The following is an 18,880-nucleotide window of genomic DNA, read 5'->3' as shown; positions in this document are numbered from 1 at the left end:
TTTTGTGTTTATGTGTGCTATTCAGTTTCGTGTTTATGTGTGCTATTCAGTTTTGTGTTTATGTGTGCTATTCAGTTTTGTGTTTATGTGTGCTATTCAGTTTTGTGTTTATGTGTGCTATTCAGTTTTGTGTTTATGTGTGCTATTCAGTTTTGTGTTTATATGTGTGCTATTCAGTTTTGTGTTTATGTGTGCTATTCAGTTTTGTGTTTATATGTGCTATTCAGTTTTGTGTTTATGTGTGCTATTCAGTTTTGTGTTTATATGTGCTATTCAGTTTTGTGTTTATATGTGTGCTATTCAGTTTTGTGTTTATATGTGTGCTATTCAGTTTTGTGTTTATGTGTGCTATTCAGTTTTGTGTTTATGTGTGCTATTCAGTTTTGTGTTTATGTATGCTATTCAGTTTTGCGTTTATATGTGTGCTATTCAGTTTTGTGTTTATTTGTGCTATTCAGTTTTGTGTTTATATGTGCTATTCAGTTTTGTGTTTATGTGTGCTATTCAGTTTTGTGTTTATATGTGTGCTATTCAGTTTTGTGTTTATATGTGCTATTCAGTTTTGTGTTTATGTGTGCTATTCAGTTTTGTGTTTATATGTGTGCTATTCAGTTTTGTGTTTATGTGTGCTATTCAGTTTTGTGTTTATATGTGTGCTATTCAGTTTTGTGTTTATATGTGTGCTATTCAGTTTTGTGTTTATATGTGTGCTATTCAGTTTCGTGTTTATGTGTGCTATTCAGTTTTGTGTTTATGTGTGCTATTCAGTTTCGTGTTTATGTGTGCTATTCAGTTTCGTGTTTATGTGTGCTATTCAGTTTTGTGTTTATGTGTGCTATTCAGTTTTGTGTTTATGTGTGCTATTCAGTTTTGTGTTTATGTGTGCTATTCAGTTTTGTGTTTATGTGTGCTATTCAGTTTTGTGTTTATATGTGTGCTATTCAGTTTTGTGTTTATGTGTGCTATTCAGTTTTGTGTTTATATGTGCTATTCAGTTTTGTGTTTATGTGTGCTATTCAGTTTTGCGTTTATATGTGTGCTATTCAGTTTTGTGTTTAAGTGTGCTATTCAGTTTTGTGTTTATATGTGTGCTATTCAGTTTGCCTTCTCTTCAATACAATGGAACTGGATGGCACTTGTCTTGTGCTGCTCAAAGTGCCAAAGAAATACATTTGAAAAACTCAACAGCAATGTCTCTTTCCAGAAATCATGACCCGGTTACTCAAGATAATCCACAGACCTTGTTATGAGCAGTTTCATGGAGGAACTATGTTCTTTTGGCCGAACTACACCTGCTAGCTGCTAGCTATAGTTCCTACATGAAAAGAAAATAGTTCCTACATGAATCTGCTCACAACAAAGTCTGTGCATTATTGTACTTGTAGGTAATGATGATAATGTTTGTGTATAAGGACCACACAATTACAACTACATTTTTATGATGTGTAACTTAATTTGTCATGTATTGTATCAACTGTCCAATAAACTAAACTAAAGAATGATGAGCTCTGCTGCTCCTTCTTACCTCCTCTGGGTACTGAAGCCTCCATCGCTACGTCTTTCTCATAGGGAGTGCCGCCATCCACTGGCAGCTCATAGGTCCTACACACAGAGAGTAGATCAGATCAGATCATAGGTCCTACACACAGAGAGTAGATCAGATCAGATCATAGGTCCTACACACAGAGAGTAGATCAGATCAGATCATAGGTCCTACACACACAGAGTAGATCAGATCAGATCATAGGTCATACATAGACAGAGTATATCAGATCAGATCATAGGTCCTACACAGACAGAGTAGATCAGATCAGATCACAGGTCCTACACAGAGTAGATCAGATCAGATCATAGGTCCTACACACAGAGAGTAGATCAGATCAGATCATAGGTCCTACACACACAGTAGATCAGATCAGATCATAAGGGGGGCACGGTGGTGCAGTCGCCTCACAGCTAGAAGGTCCTGGGTTTGTTTCCCACCTGGGACGCTGTGAGCACTGAAGGAGTGCGTGCCCGTCCGCATGTCCTCGAGTGCCCACCGCCCGGGTGGGGTCGTCAAAAGGGCCTTTCTGTGTGGAGTTTGCATGTTCACCCCGTGCCCCCTGGCGGTTTCCTTCATATAGGAACCCCTCACCAAAACATGCAATATCCTGGTCACTGAAGTGGTGCCTCCTCTGATCATTCGGGGTGCCTGTTCGGAGGGAGGGAAACTGGTTAGAATAACGTGATCCTCCCACGTGCTATGTCGGTGAAGCTTCCCCTGTCAGGTGAAAAGAAGCGGCTGGCTAACTGCCCATGTCTCGGAGGAAGCATGGAGCCAGTTTCGGCTCTCCTCAGATCAGCAGAGGGTGGACAGCAACCAGGATAAATAAATTAAAATTAGCACTAATGATATTTACCTGTATTACTTGGCATACAACGCCAGATACCCTTTGACCTGGGGCTATAGGCAGGCTAGGTGCAAGGGTAGCTGGGACTGGCTTGAGGAATGCATAGTCAGGGAGAACAACAAACTAACTTCCTTATCATCATTGTGGTATCATCCTCACCCTCCCTTAAAGTTAGATAACGCTATCATTAAGTTTTCATGTGATATTGCTAAAATTGTTTATAAAAGGCTTGGTATCAAAGGGGTCTCGTTAGCTTCATGTCCAATTTGGAACAACCCACTTTTTAAGGCAGGAGGAAACCCGGTGACCAACCTGGTGTGGCAGCATCATAACATTATAGAAACTTCACAAATTATAAAAAATGGGAAAATTATACCGTTTATAGAAATCAAAGAGAAATATAACCTGAACGATCATGCTTTTTTGCAGTATGTACAGTTGAAATCTATTTTCTCTAAATACACAGATGTATTTATTGGCTGTAACTTAGCAGTAGACATGAAAATGAGAGTGCTGGCTTCTAATAGAGGAACGGTTTCAGGCCTGTATAGGCTGCTGACCCATTCCCCTACTGATTGTCTGGTATTGACTCAAACTCGATGGGAACAGAATCTAGGTGTGTCAATAGACCCTGTAGAATGGGACCTAATATGGAGAGATTCAATAACCATAGCTAATGCAGTCCGATACAGAATACTACAGTTTAAAATTTTACATAGGGCATATATAACTCCCTCAATAATTAAGAAAATGGATCCCAACTCCTCAGATCAATGCTGGCATTGTGGAGAAGTTGGTACTTTATTTCATATGCTGTGGCATTGTCCAGCAGTAAAAATATTTTGGGAAGAGGTTATTGACACACTCTCGAGACTGTTGAATGTAAACATTACTGCTGGCCCTGTTGAATGTCTGCTAGGAACTAGGGTCACACAAACACAAAGCAAGCATGTACAGAAGATCGTTGGTCTGGCCTTTCTGGCCACTAAGAGAATAATTTTATTAAATTGGAAGTTCCGCAAACCCAGATGCTTTTTAATAGAGGACTGGGTGAGTGGTTTCTTAGACTTGTTAAGTATGGAAAGAGTTACCGGGAGGCTGGGGGACCTTGATATCGGTCCTACTGAACTGTGGGACTTGGTGAGAAACTCTTCAGCTTATCAATCGCTAGCCTTACAACCTAGATAGTTTCCTATACAACATAAAGTGGATGTTTTCTTTTCTTTATTCATTGTGGATGCTGCCCACTCTATCCGGGATTCCTGTTGACACTGGCATCGTTGTTTGCCATAACATTCTATATTGAAATACTTATGAACGATTGCTTGCCTCTGTGTTGCATTGCTGTTGTGGGGGATGTTTGTTGTTGTTGGTTGTTTTTGTTTTTCTCACACTTCCCTCTCCCTTGTATGTGCATGTTGCACATTCTTGTTTATTGTTTTGTGGTCTGTGTGTAATAAAAAAAAAAAAAAAAAAAAAAAAAAAAAATAGCACTAATGGGGGATAAAAGTGGGATAAAAAAAATAGGGGGGGGAGGGGGGATCTGATCATAGGTCATATACACACAGAGTAGATCAGATCAGATCATAGGTCACCCTTACAGAAAACACACATGAGTTTCACATGTGTCCACATGAGTTTCACATGTGACCACATGTGCCATATGTGGACACATGTGAAACTCATGTGGACACATGTGGACATCATGTTACCACATGTTATAACATGTGGTAACATATTATAACATGTGGAAAACATGGTATCACATGTTATAACATGTGAAAAATATTTTGCCACATGTTATATTATGTGATGACATGTGGAGCGGATGTGGAAATCATGTTACCACATGCTGTGACATGTGGTAACATGTGGAGCAACAGGTTTTCCACATGTGGAGCAACAGGTTTTCCACATGTGGAGCACATGTGGAAAACATGTAGAGCACATGTGGAAAATGTGTAGAGCACATGTGGAAAACGTGTAGAGCACATGTGGAAAACATGTAGAGCACATGTGGGAAAACGTGTAGAGCACATGTGGAAAACATGTAGAGCACATGTGGAAAACATGTAGAGCACATGTGGGAACCAGGAGAGCACATGTGGAAAACATGTAGAGCACATGTGGGAAAACATGTAGAGCACATGTGGAAAACATGTAGAGCACATGTGGGAACCAGGAGAGCACATGTGGAAAACATGTAGAGCACATGTGGGAAAACGTGTAGAGCACATGTGGAAAACATGTAGAGCACATGTGGAAACCAGGAGAGCACATGTGGAAAACATGTAGAGCACATGTGGAAAACATGTAGAGCACATGTGGAAAATGTGTAGAGCACATGTGGAAACCAGGAGAGCAGATGTGGAAAACATGTAAAGCATATGTGGAAAACATGTAAAGCACATGTGGAAAATGTGTACAGCACATGTGGAAACCAGGAGAGCACATGTGGAAAACATGTAGAGCACATGTGGAAAATGTGTAGAGCACATGTGGAAACCAGGAGAGCAGATGTGGAAAACATGTAGAGCACATGTGGAAAATGTGTAGAGCACATGTGGAAACCATGGAGAGCACATGTGGAAAATGTGTAGAGCACATGTGGAAAACATGGAGAGCACATGTGGAAAATGTGTAGAGCACATGTGGAAACCATGGAGCGCACATGTGGAAAATGTGTAGAGCACATGTGGAAAGCATGGAGAGCACATGTGGAAAATGTGTAGAGCACATGTGGAAACCATGGAGAGCACATGTGGAAAATGTGTAGAGCACATGTGGAAAATGTGTAGAGCACATGTGGAAACCAGGAGAGCAGATGTGGAAAACATGTAGAGCACATGTGGAAAATGTGTAGAGCACATGTGGAAACCATGGAGAGCACATGTGGAAAATGTGTAGAGCACATGTGGAAACCATGGAGAGCACATGTGGAAAATGTGTAGAGCACATGTGGAAAATGTGTAGAGCACATGTGGAAACCAGGAGAGCAGATGTGGAAAACATGTAGAGCACATGTGGAAAATGTGTAGAGCACATGTGGAAACCAGGAGAGCAGATGTGGAAAACATGTAGAGCACATGTGGAAACCATGTAGAGCACATGTGGAAAATGTGTAGAGCACATGTGGAAACCATGGAGAGCAGATGTGGAAAACATGTAGAGCACATGTGGAAAACGTGTAGAGCACATGTGGAAAACATGGAGAGCACATGTGGAAAACATGGAGAGCACATGTGGAAAACATGGAGAGCACATGTGGAAAACGTGTAGAGCACATGTGGAAAACATGGAGAGCACATGTGGAAAACGTGTAGAGCACATGTGGAAACCATGGAGAGCACATGTGGAAAATGTGTAGAGCACATGTGGAAAATGTGTAGAGCACATGTGGAAAACATGGAGAGCACATGTGGAAAACGTGTAGAGCACATGTGGAAACCATGGAGAGCACATGTGGAAAATGTGTAGAGCACATGTGGAAAACATGGAGAGCACATGTGGAAAACGTGTAGAGCACATGTGGAAACCATGGAGAGCACATGTGGAAACCATGGAGAGCACATGTGGAAAACATGTAGAGCACATGTGGAAACCATGGAGAGCACATGTGGAAAACGTGTAGAGCACATGTGGAAACCATGGAGAGCACATGTGGAAAATGTGTAGAGCACATGTGGAAAATGTGTAGAGCACATGTGGAAAACGTGTAGAGCACAAAAAAATAGTAATTAGTGCATCAAGTTGCTAGAGCGTAATGCAAACATTTGTGTGTTCTTCTGTTATCTTCTGGCAACAAGCTTGCAGGTGCACATGTGTGTTAGAGAAGCAAATGGAAATTAAATTAATTGAATGAAAATACAATTAGGCCTATCAAAAACTTGGGGACAATGTTTGCCCCTTGATCATGTTTTTTTGTGTGCATTCTGAGATTTCTTGGAGCATATTTGCCCTTGCCCCTGGCTAATTTTTCCTACAGTGTATCAGGCTACCATGAAAACATAGGGGTCACCTTTTCTGTCATCAATCATGTTCAGGAGATTTGATGCAAAATAACTTGGTTATGGTGGAAGATATATAGCCTATGTCAATGGGTGGAAGGTAAAAAGGTAAAACACAATACAAGAGGCTAATACAATCCTGTATAAATCAGTAGTCCCTTAAAATAACCTTACATATAGGCTACATTGATTATTATTATTATTATTATTATTATTATTATTATTATTATTATTATTATTATTATTATTATTAGCCTATTAGTTATCATTATTATTACCTTCAAGCTATGTTATTTTTTCTACTGTTAACAGAGAGGCGTTAATTAAACTCTAAGTCAGAGCATTGACTAATTAATTTCTGATGCCAGTTTTCCTAATTCAATTGGAACTATTTTGTTTGTTGACAAACTAGTAGTTGTAATGTTTGATGTCACGGTCACAAACCTTTATGTTGAAAACCGGAACCGGATATGGCACGATATACGTGTGCTAACCTGACAGTATACAGGATGGCGGTGATGACAATAAAGCCAGACATGTGAAGCTCCTGAACTTGCGTGTGCCTAACTTATTATTACAGTAGACAGACAGTCACAACATGGTGTCAGAGTGACCAGTAGTTAGACTACGAACTCACGTTACATTGAAAAAAAAAAGAAGAAGAGGAAAATGGAAGCTTTTGGTGTTCCTACCCCGCAGATGGACTGGGAGTCGTCCAACCTACCTGATGCGTGGCGGCGGTTCCAACAACATGTCGGACTCATGTTTACCGGCCCGCTCAAGGCAAAGTCAGAGGAAAAAAAATGCAGTTTTCTCCTGCTATGGATCGGGGACAAAGGAAGAGATATACGCAACACGTGGACAATAACTGCGGACAATGCGAAGCTGTTAAAAACGTACTATGATGGATTTTCAGCATACCTCACGCCAAAAGCCAATCCTATATTCGCTAGGTACAAGTTCCATGAGAAGACGCAGGGGAGCGGTGAGTCATTTGAGCATTTCGTGACGGAGCTCAAACTGCTCGTTAAAGACTGTGACTATGCAAATAGCGAGGAAATGGTCAGAGACCGTATCGTATTTGCAACCAACTCACCTAGAGTACGGGAAAAGTTGCTAAGTCAGGGACCGGGGCTAACGCTAGACAAGGCAATTGATATAGCCCGCTCCTACGAGCTATCACAAGTGCAGCTAAAGGCTATGGCAAGTGACAGCCATGAAGTGCACGCTGTACATCGCACGTCCGGAAAACCAAGCATGGCTAGGAAGGCTAGCAGCAGGCCAAATGACAGCCAGAAGACATATGACAACAAAGTTTGCAGTGCGTGTGGGGGACACCATAACAGACAAACAGAATGCCCAGCAAAGGGGAAACAGTGCTTAAAATGCAGAAAATTCAATCACTTTGCAAGAGCATGTAAATCAAAATCCCACACTCCAAACAGAACAGGGTACAGAGAGGTACACACTGTTGAGGAAGAGGAGGGAGATTTAAGCTCACAGCTGTTTGTGGACATTGTCACAACAGAGAAAGATGATGAAGACAGTGCTTATGCAGATATAGTACTGGGGTCACAAAACACAAAGTTGACATTTAAATTGGATACTGGAGCACAAACAAGCGTGATACCGGCAAGAGACTTTGCTGAGCTCGTGCCCAGTATACCATTAACGACTGATAAGAGAAAGCTATTTGGCTATGGGGGGCACCAATTGAAAGTGATCGGTTACTGCAACCTGGTAGCCAGATACAAAGACAGGTCAACCACCCAGAAGTTCTATATTGTAGACTGCAATGGCCCACCCATCATAGGGTACAGAGGGTGTAAGAACCTAGGGCTAATTAAAGTGATATACGCAGTCAGCGAGGAAGAGTGTGGCACCCAGTCAGCTGACATACTGAGTGAGTACTCAGATGTTTTCAAAGGAATTGGTGAATTCCAGGGCGAGTGCAGTTTCAGGATAGATCCTGAAATACCACCAGCGGTTTGCCCACCACGCAGGGTACCATTTGCCCTGAGAGACCGCTTAAAGATAGAGTTAGATAACATGGAAAGAGATAACATAATAGTTAAGGTGACTGAGCCTACCCAGTGGGTAAACGCCCTAGTAGTGTGTGAGAAACCAAAGACAGGCAAGCTCAGAGTATGCCTGGATCCACGGCCCTTAAACAAGGCGATACTCAGGCCCTACTACCCCCTACCTACACTCGAGGATGTGACATCCAAACTAGCAGGGGCAAAATACTTCAGCATCTTAGATGCAAGATCGGGCTATTGGGCCATCAAGCTGAGTGAGGAGTCATCGCTACTCACTACATTCAACACCACATTTGGCAGATACCGTTTTCTCCGGCTCCCTTTCGGCATCGTGTCCGCCCAGGATGAATTCCAAACGAGGGTAGACGAGACATACGAGGGCCTCAGGGGCGTAACTGGCATAGTCGATGATATTGTCGTGTTCGGCAAGACAAAGGAGGAGCATGACCGCAACCTCAGAGCCATGCTCAGCCGAACCAGAGAGAGAGGGGTGAGACTAAACCCAGAGAAATGCCGCATCGGTCTCTCTGAGGTGAGCTACTTTGGACACAGGCTCACAGCCAATGGCCTGAAACCAGATCCCCTCAAGGTGAAAGCCATCAACGACATGCAGCCGCCAGAAAACGAGGCAGAGCTAGAGACAATCCTTGGTATGGTGAACTACCTCGCCAGATTTGCACCCAACCTGGCTGAGGTGAGCGCACCACTCAGACATCTACTAAGACAAGACACAGAGTTCAACTGGGATGCCACACACGACATGGCATTTCAGCAGATGAAAGAGACTATCACAGCCGAACCAGGTCCAGTGTTGGCCTATTTTGATCCAGGAAAAGAGGTGACACTACAGGTGGATGCTTCAAAGAATGGCTTGGGCGCAACGATCATGCAGGAAGGCAGTTGCATACGCGTCAAAACTGCTCAACAGCACGGAGCAGAATTATGCCCAAATCGAGAAGGAGCTTTATGCAGTCCTATACGGATGTAAGAGATTCCATGAATACCTGTATGGGCGACGCGTAACTGTGGAATCAGACCACAAGCCACTAGAGTCAATACTCCGCAAGCCACTAGCCATCGCACCACCACGTCTACAGCGCATGCTACTCGCGCTACAGAGATACAGCATCACGCTCATCCACAAACCGGGAAAAGAGATCCCGGTGGCCGATACGCTGTCAAGAAAATCAATGAGTGATGAGGACAACTCACTGGCTGAGGCTATGGAGACACAGGTACACACTGTCATCAGTACAGCTCCAGTGAGTGCAGACAGGCTGGATGACATCAAGGCTGCTACAGCACAGGACGAGCAGCTGTCCAAACTCAAGCAGGTCATACGGTCAGGCTGGCCGGAGATGAGAAAGCAATGTCACCCACTCATCAGTGAATACTGGAACCACCGTGATGAAATCACAGAGGCTGATGGAATCCTTCTAAAAGGTGAGAAGATAATCATTCCACACAAGCTCAGACCGCACATGCTACAGTGCATACACACGGGTCATTTCGGTGTGGAGAAGAGCAAACATAGGGCCAGGGACATAATGTTTTGGCCAGGCATGTGTCAGCAGATCGAGGAGATAGTGATGAACTGTGACATATGCCAAACACATCGTCATGCCAACACAAAGGAGCCCATGCTCTCACAGGCAATCCCCGAAAACCCATGGCAGTCTGTAGCAACAGATCTGTTCTCTTGGAACTCTGAGAACTATATCGTCATATGTGACTACCTCAGCAGGTACTTTGAAATCGAGCACCTGCGCAACATGACCACAGCTGCTGTCATCCACAAAATGAAAGCAGTGTTTGCAAGACACGGCATACCAAGAAAAGTAGTCAGCGATAACGGGCCATGCTACAACTCTCGTGAATTTAAACAGTTTGCAGAGTCATGGGGTTTCCAGCATGTTACCTCAAGCCCGCATTATCCACAGAGCAACGGTCTGGCCGAGAAGACCATACAGACCGCGAAGCGAATCCTCACAAAGGCCAAAGAGGACAAGAAAGACCCATACCTCAGCCTGCTGGAGTACAGGAACACGCCAGTCGATGGTCTCAAATCGCCAGCACAGATCCTGATGAGCCGCAGATTGCGCTCAATACTACCAACAACAACACTGCAGCTGCGACCTCAGATAACCCCTCAACATACAGTGCGAGCAAGGAGAGAGACGTGCCAGCGGCGCCAGAAGCAGCACTACAACAAGGCTGCTAGACCTCTGTCAACACTGCATGCCGGAGCACCCATCCGCTTCCAGCAGGAAGATCGCAGGTGGAAACCAGCGACAGTCATCCAACCTGCAGAGACTCCGCGCAGCTACCACATCGAAACCAGCGATGGACGGACCTTCAGGCGCAACCGACGACACCTTCTCAACACCCGAGACGACACGCCCGTACCCAAAACACCGCAACCTGAGATCAGCGAGGACAATCTGACCACCGGACAGAGAGAACCAGGGGAACAGCAAACCCACCCTGATCCAGTGTACGAGCCAGAGCACACCGAGCCTTGTCCCCGCACAAGATATGGTCGTGCTATTAAGCCAAGGCAAGTCCTTGACTTATAAGGGTGTACGCCGAACGCTGCCCGACGAAAAAAAAAAAAAAAGAGACTGCAACAAAGAAAAAAAAAAAGAAAAAAAAAGAAGAGATATGTAAAGAAAAGAAAAAAAAAAGAAAAGAAAATGGAAATACAACACTTACCTGTTCACCTACCTGTTTACAACCTATGTATGGTTAATGGTTACTGAGTGATTTATGTACTTACCTGCATGGTCATGGTCACTAGTTTGCTACTGTTAGTACTGGAAAGAAAAAAAAGGGGAGAAAAGAAAAGTCAACAGTTTGATAGGATTCTATGCACTTGATACAGTTGTCTTGAAGTAAGAAGTTCTGAAAGAAAATGTTTATTTGCACTAAGGAAAGTTTGCACTGAAAAAAAAGGGACTTCTACACTACTGTTCTATTGCTATAGGACCTAAGCTAAATCACCTATGTGCCTTTGTATAATTGTTGCCATTGCCCTGCAGAGTCACTTTTATGTGAAGGGGGATGTAATGTTTGATGTCACGGTCACAAACCTTTATGTTGAAAACCGGAACCGGATATGGCACGATATACGTGTGCTAACCTGACAGTATACAGGATGGCGGTGATGACAATAAAGCCAGACATGTGAAGCTCCTGAACTTGCGTGTGCCTAACTTATTATTACAGTAGACAGACAGTCACAACAGTAGTGTCACTACGCATTGTGCGCAGTGGAGCCTCCATATGATCTGATATCATGACATGCACTGACAGCGCGGGTCCGCAAGACCATCTCCAAACTTTGCCGCCAATCAGCAGCAGCACCATTCATCAGGACGCACTGCGCTGCGCGAGCGTGGTCCTCTGAAAACAAAACGAACTGGCGGCTTGAAGCAGATATTTGAGGTGAGTGAAGTTAACTAACTTGTCTAACAAGTGTGTTATTTATTGCGACAGAAATAGGTTATTCACGCATCACTTGCTTGCTAGTTGCTTGTCAGAGGGAGAGAGGGGCTGAGGGGTGAATCGATAGGCAACTTTTTACCGTGTAATATAGAGCCATGCTGCCGAGTCATGCTAGCTGCTGATGTATGCTAGGTTTGCCTGGTCATCCACGTAGCATAATGTACCCTAAATGTCTGAGAGAGAGAGAGTGAGGAGCCGAGCGCAGGACGATACGGGAGGAGATGGGAGATGAGAGCGAGGAGGTCAGTGCCGTGTGTGGAAACATACACATGAGCAAAGTGCACACAGACATACAGTAGGCTACAGGCAGACTGGATACTTGGTGAAAGAAGAGCGGCCAACTAAGAATCTTTCCCACTTTATACAACTGCTACATTTTTAACCTTTATTTCTCCAGGGCAATCACATTGAGATTAACATCTCATTTTACATTAATTTTCTCTCCTCTGAGCTCGAGCCACTAACGTCACGTTAACCTAGGCTAATTCCCTGGAATGTTACATACAATTGGCTAAATTATTAGTTAATTCAGAGTTAGATTAGATGATATTGGAGAAGCCAGCCATTTTATTTTATTTTATTTTTAGCTGGAAGTTTTGATATGGCCACACAACCAGGTAAAATCGGCATGGCTACATAAGGTGAATACAACTGCTACATTTTTAACCTTTATTTATCCAGGGCAATCACATTGAGATGTCCATCACGTTTACATTAAGGGATTAAGGGCCTTGTTCAAGGGCACCTCAGTGGTGGTAATGAGGGAGGGGCAAGTGCTGCTTTTCACACATGCTTGTCTAATTGACACTGTCTCTTTGTCTATATATTGTGTTTGTGTGCAGGTGTTTGATAATGACATTGTGGGACAAACAGCCAGTGGAGGACACCCAATCTGTTAAGTAAATTGAGATTTTTTTTTCTCCAAAAACCTATTCCTGTTGTTCCTGATTTCTGGAAATAGACATTGCTGTTGAGTTTTCATTTCATTTTATTTTATTTTATTTTGTGTGTGTGCTTTGAGCACCACAAGCCAAGTTCCATTGTATTAACTCATTGAGTGCCAGCCACTTTTGGAGAACGGACGCTCCCAGTGCCAGAGTTTCAGAGCTTTTTTCAGTGATTTCTCGAGGCCCACAGAATATTGTGTGATATTACTATGTAAACAATGAACACGCAAAAAGAACGATGAGACTCTTTTCTATCATCAGCAAAAACAGGTTTATTGATATCATTTTCCGTTCTTTAGTTATCAGCCGGAGAAGATAGCTTGATTTAACAAAAAAGAGCCTTTTTTTTCTAGAAGCTGAGATAATGGCCCTTTTGTGAAATTAAACATTTCAAACACATCACTGACTCTGGCTTGCGTTTGCCAACCCTGTCCTGCTGCCTGGGTCTGTCTGGGTGTTGTGTGTGTGCTGCTCTGCGTGCCCCCCCCCCTCTCAACTGCACACTCCTCCTTATGGGAGGTGGCTCTCTGCTGAGTTTGCTCTGCACTGTGAAGGGTGCGCGTCGCGACATCCAGCTTTTTTACAGCTTCCGCGTGTGTTTGTCACCGGCTCCTATGCTTCCAGTTGAGAATAAAAACAACTCCACGGCTGATCATGCGAATAGGCTGTTGCAGCGGACATGGAGGAGCTCAATTGTGGGAGCAGATTGGCTGCTGCTGCTGCAGGCACATCTAACGTTAAAACGCTTCATGCATATCGATGCATACGGATGCGATGCGATTTCCGTTTCCCCAACGACTTATTCTCTGTTTTTCTCTGCCTTTCTGTTAACCTGGAGAGCACTGTCGCCACCTAAAGCTTCTGGCATACTCTTCGCGCCCAGCCAAGCGCATAGGGCGCACGGCGATTATGACGACATCGCACGGGGCGTGTCGGGGGGCGAGGCCTGAGCGCAGCGCGGCGCGTCCATGGAGATTTTTCTATCAGCGCGTCGGTTTTGCTGCCTGTGCCTGTGAGATCTCCGTGGTAGGCTATCAGCGGATATCTGCTGTGATTGAGTCCTCACCGTCGTAAAGTCGCCTTCAAAGCATGCTGTTCGATTATAACGAACTAGTTGTGTGGCTTAGCCTTCCCAAATGTGGAGGGGTCGTTTTTTATAATTTAATACATAGAATTGGGAACGTTACATTCAATTTCATTCAGACTGCCTGGAGCCTGGAGCTGCGCACTGAGTATGTTCTGTTTTGGCCCGCGCAGAGTGCGCGCGCCCTCCTCTGAGCCCCGCCTCCAGCGCGTGCGCGAAGAGTATGCCAGAAGCTTAAGGGTTCTGTAAAATAGGTTATAGACCTCCAATAGCTATAATAGTTGTACAGGAGATGCGGAAGGCTTTGATCGACGTCCCACCGTCAAAAAACGCATTGGACGTCGAAAGACGTCCGTGGCACTCTACGTCACTATTTAATTGGACGTCGAAAGACGTCCATGGCACTCAATGAGTTAAAGAGAAGGCAGACATCTCTATGGCCGATTTGGTCTCCAAAACTCAACAACTCACACCAAAACGGTCTAGATTGACATATGCTGTGGGTGGCTCTAGTTTTAATTACAGGTGACTGGTTTGTTAAATAAAAGATTTGTGCACATAGCTGATGCCATGAGCACAAGGAACCTCAGTGCATTTTGCCTCTATTTACCAATTTTTTTTTTTTTTTGCAATTTTTGTAAATGAAATTTTCAGTGTAGTTGATCACTTTTAAAGTAGCTCATGCTTCACTTTTCTGTAGCACGTTTTCAAACAGCAGTTGAAATATTGACCAAAGAACAGTGTTACTTTGCCACTAATTTATCTGTGTTTGCTTTTCAGTTTGATACAAAGAGTGGCTCCAGAACCAAAACCTGGGTGAAGCAGATGTGGAAGCTCGAGTGGGGAAGCCTGGATGCTACATCACAGAGAAAACAATGGACATAAACAAACAAACAAAAAATACTACTTAAAGGGACACAATGCTGATTTTGCACATAATCTCACACATATCCAAAAACTGTAAACCGTTTTGCAAGCATACATTTAGTTTGACAGTTATTGAGAGTTGATTTAAGTTGTGATTTGTGAATGATATCACTGGTCCATGACTTAACTCAAATCAACTCTCAATAACTGAAATTAATTAATTAATGTGAGATTTTGTGCAAAATAAATCAGCATTGTTTTTCAATCGAGTTCTTTACTTCTGACTTGACTTAAGGCCTTTGCTCCTCAAGGGATCATAGGCCATTGACAAAATGTCCTCCACCTCACTCCATCTCCCCAATTGAGCCCGCTCCCAGACATTTCTGCCTGCACACCTCTTCTCCAGCTGTTCCTGGGGCGACCTCTTTTCTTCTCAGGTGATGTTGTCTGTTTTGTTGTGTTATTGTTAATTAGTCAGTAGTTTTATTATTTTATTGAGTTTAATTGTAATGAGTCTTTAATTGTCTTCACCACGTTAGTTGATTTGAGTCACACTTTTACTTTTAATACTTTTTACATAAAGACAGGTACAGGCTGACTGTTCAGGTGCACTGCTGTTCTCTCTCCCACTCCCTCTCTGTGTTGCTTGTATTTAAATTGAAAAAACGGTGGAGCTACTAGGAGTATTTTTATATAGCAATATTTAATGTGAAGTAATATATCTGTGTACAGGCAGTTACAAATCATTTGTAATCAAATTGATTTGTAACTGCCTGTACACAGATATATTACTTCGCATTAAATATTGCTATATAAAAATACTCCTAGTAGCTCCACCGTTTTTTCAATTTGAATACTTTTGCCTTTTGAGCTGCTTGGGTCCACACTTTCTTTGATTTCCTTGCTTGTATTTAATAAATAATTATATTGTTATGTAAACCTGAAATAGTCTTCATTTAACTAGTTCAAGAAAGATTACTTTTGTGATGTTTATCTGGTCTGACTACTCTCAGCATGGGGTGCTGGTTAACAAGCATTCAACCATAGACCAGCCTTTTGTGTTTGACACCAGCAAGACCAGCATAGCTGGTGTATGCTGGTCACACCAGCATACCAGCAGATGTTGGTGTGACCAGTATACCCATGGGAATTACATGGGTTTCACATGTAATATCATAGGTTTCACATGCAAATCCATATGGGATACACATGGGTATTGATGTGGGTTTAACATGGGAATTTACATGGGTTTCACATGTTATCCCATAGGTTTCACATGTAATCCCATGGGTTTCACATGGGAATTCATATGGTTTTAACATGGGAATTTACATGGGTTTCACATGTAATCCCATAGGTTTCACATGTTATCCCATGGGTTTCACATGGGAATTCATATGGTTTTAACATGGGAATTTACATGGGTTTCACATGTTATCCCATAGGCTTCACATGTAATCCCATGGGTTTCACATGTAATCCCATGGGTTTCACATGGGAATTCATATGGTTTTAACATGGGAATTTACATGGGTTTCACATGTTATCCCATAGGCTTCACATGTAATCCCATGGGTTTCACATGGGAATTCATATGGTTTTAACATGGGAATTTACATGGGTTTCACATGTTATCCCATAGGTTTCACATGGGAATTCATATGGGTTTAACATGGGAATTTACATGGGTTTCACATGTAATCCCATGGGTTTCACATGTAATGCCATGGGTTTCACATGGGAATTCATATGGTTTTAACATGGGAATTTACATGGGTTTCACATGTTATCCCATAGGTTTCACATGTAATCCCATGGGTTTCACATGGGAATTCATATGGTTTTAACATGGGAATTTACATGGGTTTCACATGTTATCCCATAGGCTTCACATGTAATCCCATGGGTTTCACATGGGAATTCATATGGTTTTAACATGGGAATTTACATGGGTTTCACATGTTATCCCATAGGTTTCACATGGGAATTCATATGGGTTTAACATGGGAATTTACATGGGTTTCACATGTAATCCCATGGGTTTCACATGTAATGCCATGGGTTTCACATGGGAATTCATATGGTTTTAACATGGGAATTTACATGGGTTTCACATGTTATCCCATAGGTTTCACATGTAATCCCATGGGTTTCACATGGGAATTCATATGGGTTTAACATGGGAATTTACATGTGTTTCACATGTAATCCCATAGATTTCACATGTAATCCCATGGGTTTCACATGGGAATTCATATGGGTTTAACATGGGAATTTACATGTGTTTCACATGTAATCCCATAGGTTTCACATGTAATCCCATGGGTTTCACATGGGAATTCATATGGGTTTAACATGGGAATTTACATGTGTTTCACATGTAATCCCATAGGTTTCACATGTAATCCCATGGGTTTCACATGGGAATTCATATGGGTTTAACATGGGAATTTACATGTCTTTCACATGTAATCCCATAGGTTTTACATGGGTTTCACCTGCAATCCAATAGGTTTTACATGGGTTTCACATGTAATCCCATAGGTTTCACATGGGAATTTGTATTAATTTACAATGGGAATTTACATGGGTTTCACAATCACATAGGTTTCACATGTTATCACATGGGAATTTACATGGGTTTCACACATTTCACATGTGAAAACGTTCCAAAACCACATGCTTTCATGGGAAAAGCACATGTGATCACATGTGTTTCACATGTGATCACATGTGAAATTTCACATGTGATCACATGTTTGCACATGTGAAAAATGCACATGTGAAATTTCATGTGGAAAAATTGCCTGTGCAAAATCACATGTGATCACATGTGATTATTTCACATGTGAAGTTCATGTGCTTTTTCTGTAAGGGCATATACACACAGAGTAGATCAGATCAGATCAGATGCAACTATATGTCAACAAGGTCAGTGCAGCACCAAATAGAAATAGGATACAGCAAAGAAAAAAAGATTACCGTATATAATTTAGAGCAATGCAAAGAGGGTGTATTAAATGTAGGGCTGTCAAACGATTAATTTTATTAATCGCGATTAATCGTGCGATTAACTATAGTTAATCGCGATTAATCGCATCTTTGTATCGCATGTTTAAAATGCCATTATTTTGCATTTTAAAGCATTTTTAATTAGATATTAATCATTCTTACCAGTGTGTCGTGATTGGGAATCAAATGAATGCAAATAAATGTACTTTATGATCTTGAATTTTAGATTTGGAATGTAGACAGGAGGTAACAATGTCTACAAAATATATCTAGAACCGATACTTCCGGCGGCGGCGCTGTGGATCAGTCGAAACCCAAAATGACACAGCCGAAGAAGGCTGTGTCTGAGCTAAAAACGTTGGCACTTCCATGTGAATAATGGCTCGGTATTGGAAACTGTGTATTGATAACGTGTATATCACGTGAAGCTATTGGAGCCGACCTCCCAGTGGTTAGAGGACCCGCACATCGGAGACTCTGAAGGAAGAATGAGTGATGAGTCTCGCCTCGCGCTAGCTAGCTGGCTGCTAGCTGGCCGCTAGCTACTTTTAGGTGATGGATCGCCTCAAACTCGATGTACTTCGGTGATATTTTAATTCCGTTTTACACAAGGTGCAAACTACTGCTCTTGACTTGTCCACTGTGCCATTTGGGGAGTTTTTTAAAGTAAAACAAGCCATTTAGAAGCGTATTGCTGTCGTTCTCTTCCATGCCTCCTGCACAAGCAGGAGACAGGAAACCGAACGGCTTGACTACAAGTACGGGTGCGACGAAGGGACAAAATAGCGGCATGCGATTAAAAAAAAATAACGCGTTATGATCGGCACGCATTAACGCACGATTAACGCGTTAACGCTGACAGCCCTAATTAAATGCAACCAACAATAATCAAGTAAAATATATGAATGAACAAATATGGTGCGTGTGTTTGTGTGTGTGTGTGTGTGTGTGTGTGTGTGTGTGTGTGTGTGTGTGTGTGTGTGTGTCTCAACAGCTAGAACAGACCATTTCACAGCTGGGCTACAGG

The 18,880-nt window shown here is 42.6% G+C and overlaps 1 protein-coding gene across 1 annotated transcript in view; it reads right to left on the bottom strand.

Moving 5' to 3' along the window:
- The window catches only part of LOC310771059 (nephrocystin-1-like), a gene marked incomplete at both ends in the record, with an annotated part of 52,173 nt that overhangs the window by 20,562 nt on the left and 12,731 nt on the right, over positions 1-18,880 (bottom strand). The window contains one exon of the mRNA XM_083663739.1: positions 1,539-1,602. Coding sequence (XP_083519865.1) covers positions 1,539-1,602 — 64 coding nt within the window. The remainder of the gene's footprint in view (positions 1-1,538; positions 1,603-18,880) is intronic.

Source organism: Poromitra crassiceps (genome assembly GCF_964638095.1).
Source record: "Poromitra crassiceps genome assembly, contig: HAP1_SCAFFOLD_324, whole genome shotgun sequence".
Lineage (NCBI taxonomy): Eukaryota > Metazoa > Chordata > Actinopteri > Beryciformes > Melamphaidae > Poromitra > Poromitra crassiceps.
This window is presented reverse-complemented; position numbering and strand designations above follow the sequence as displayed.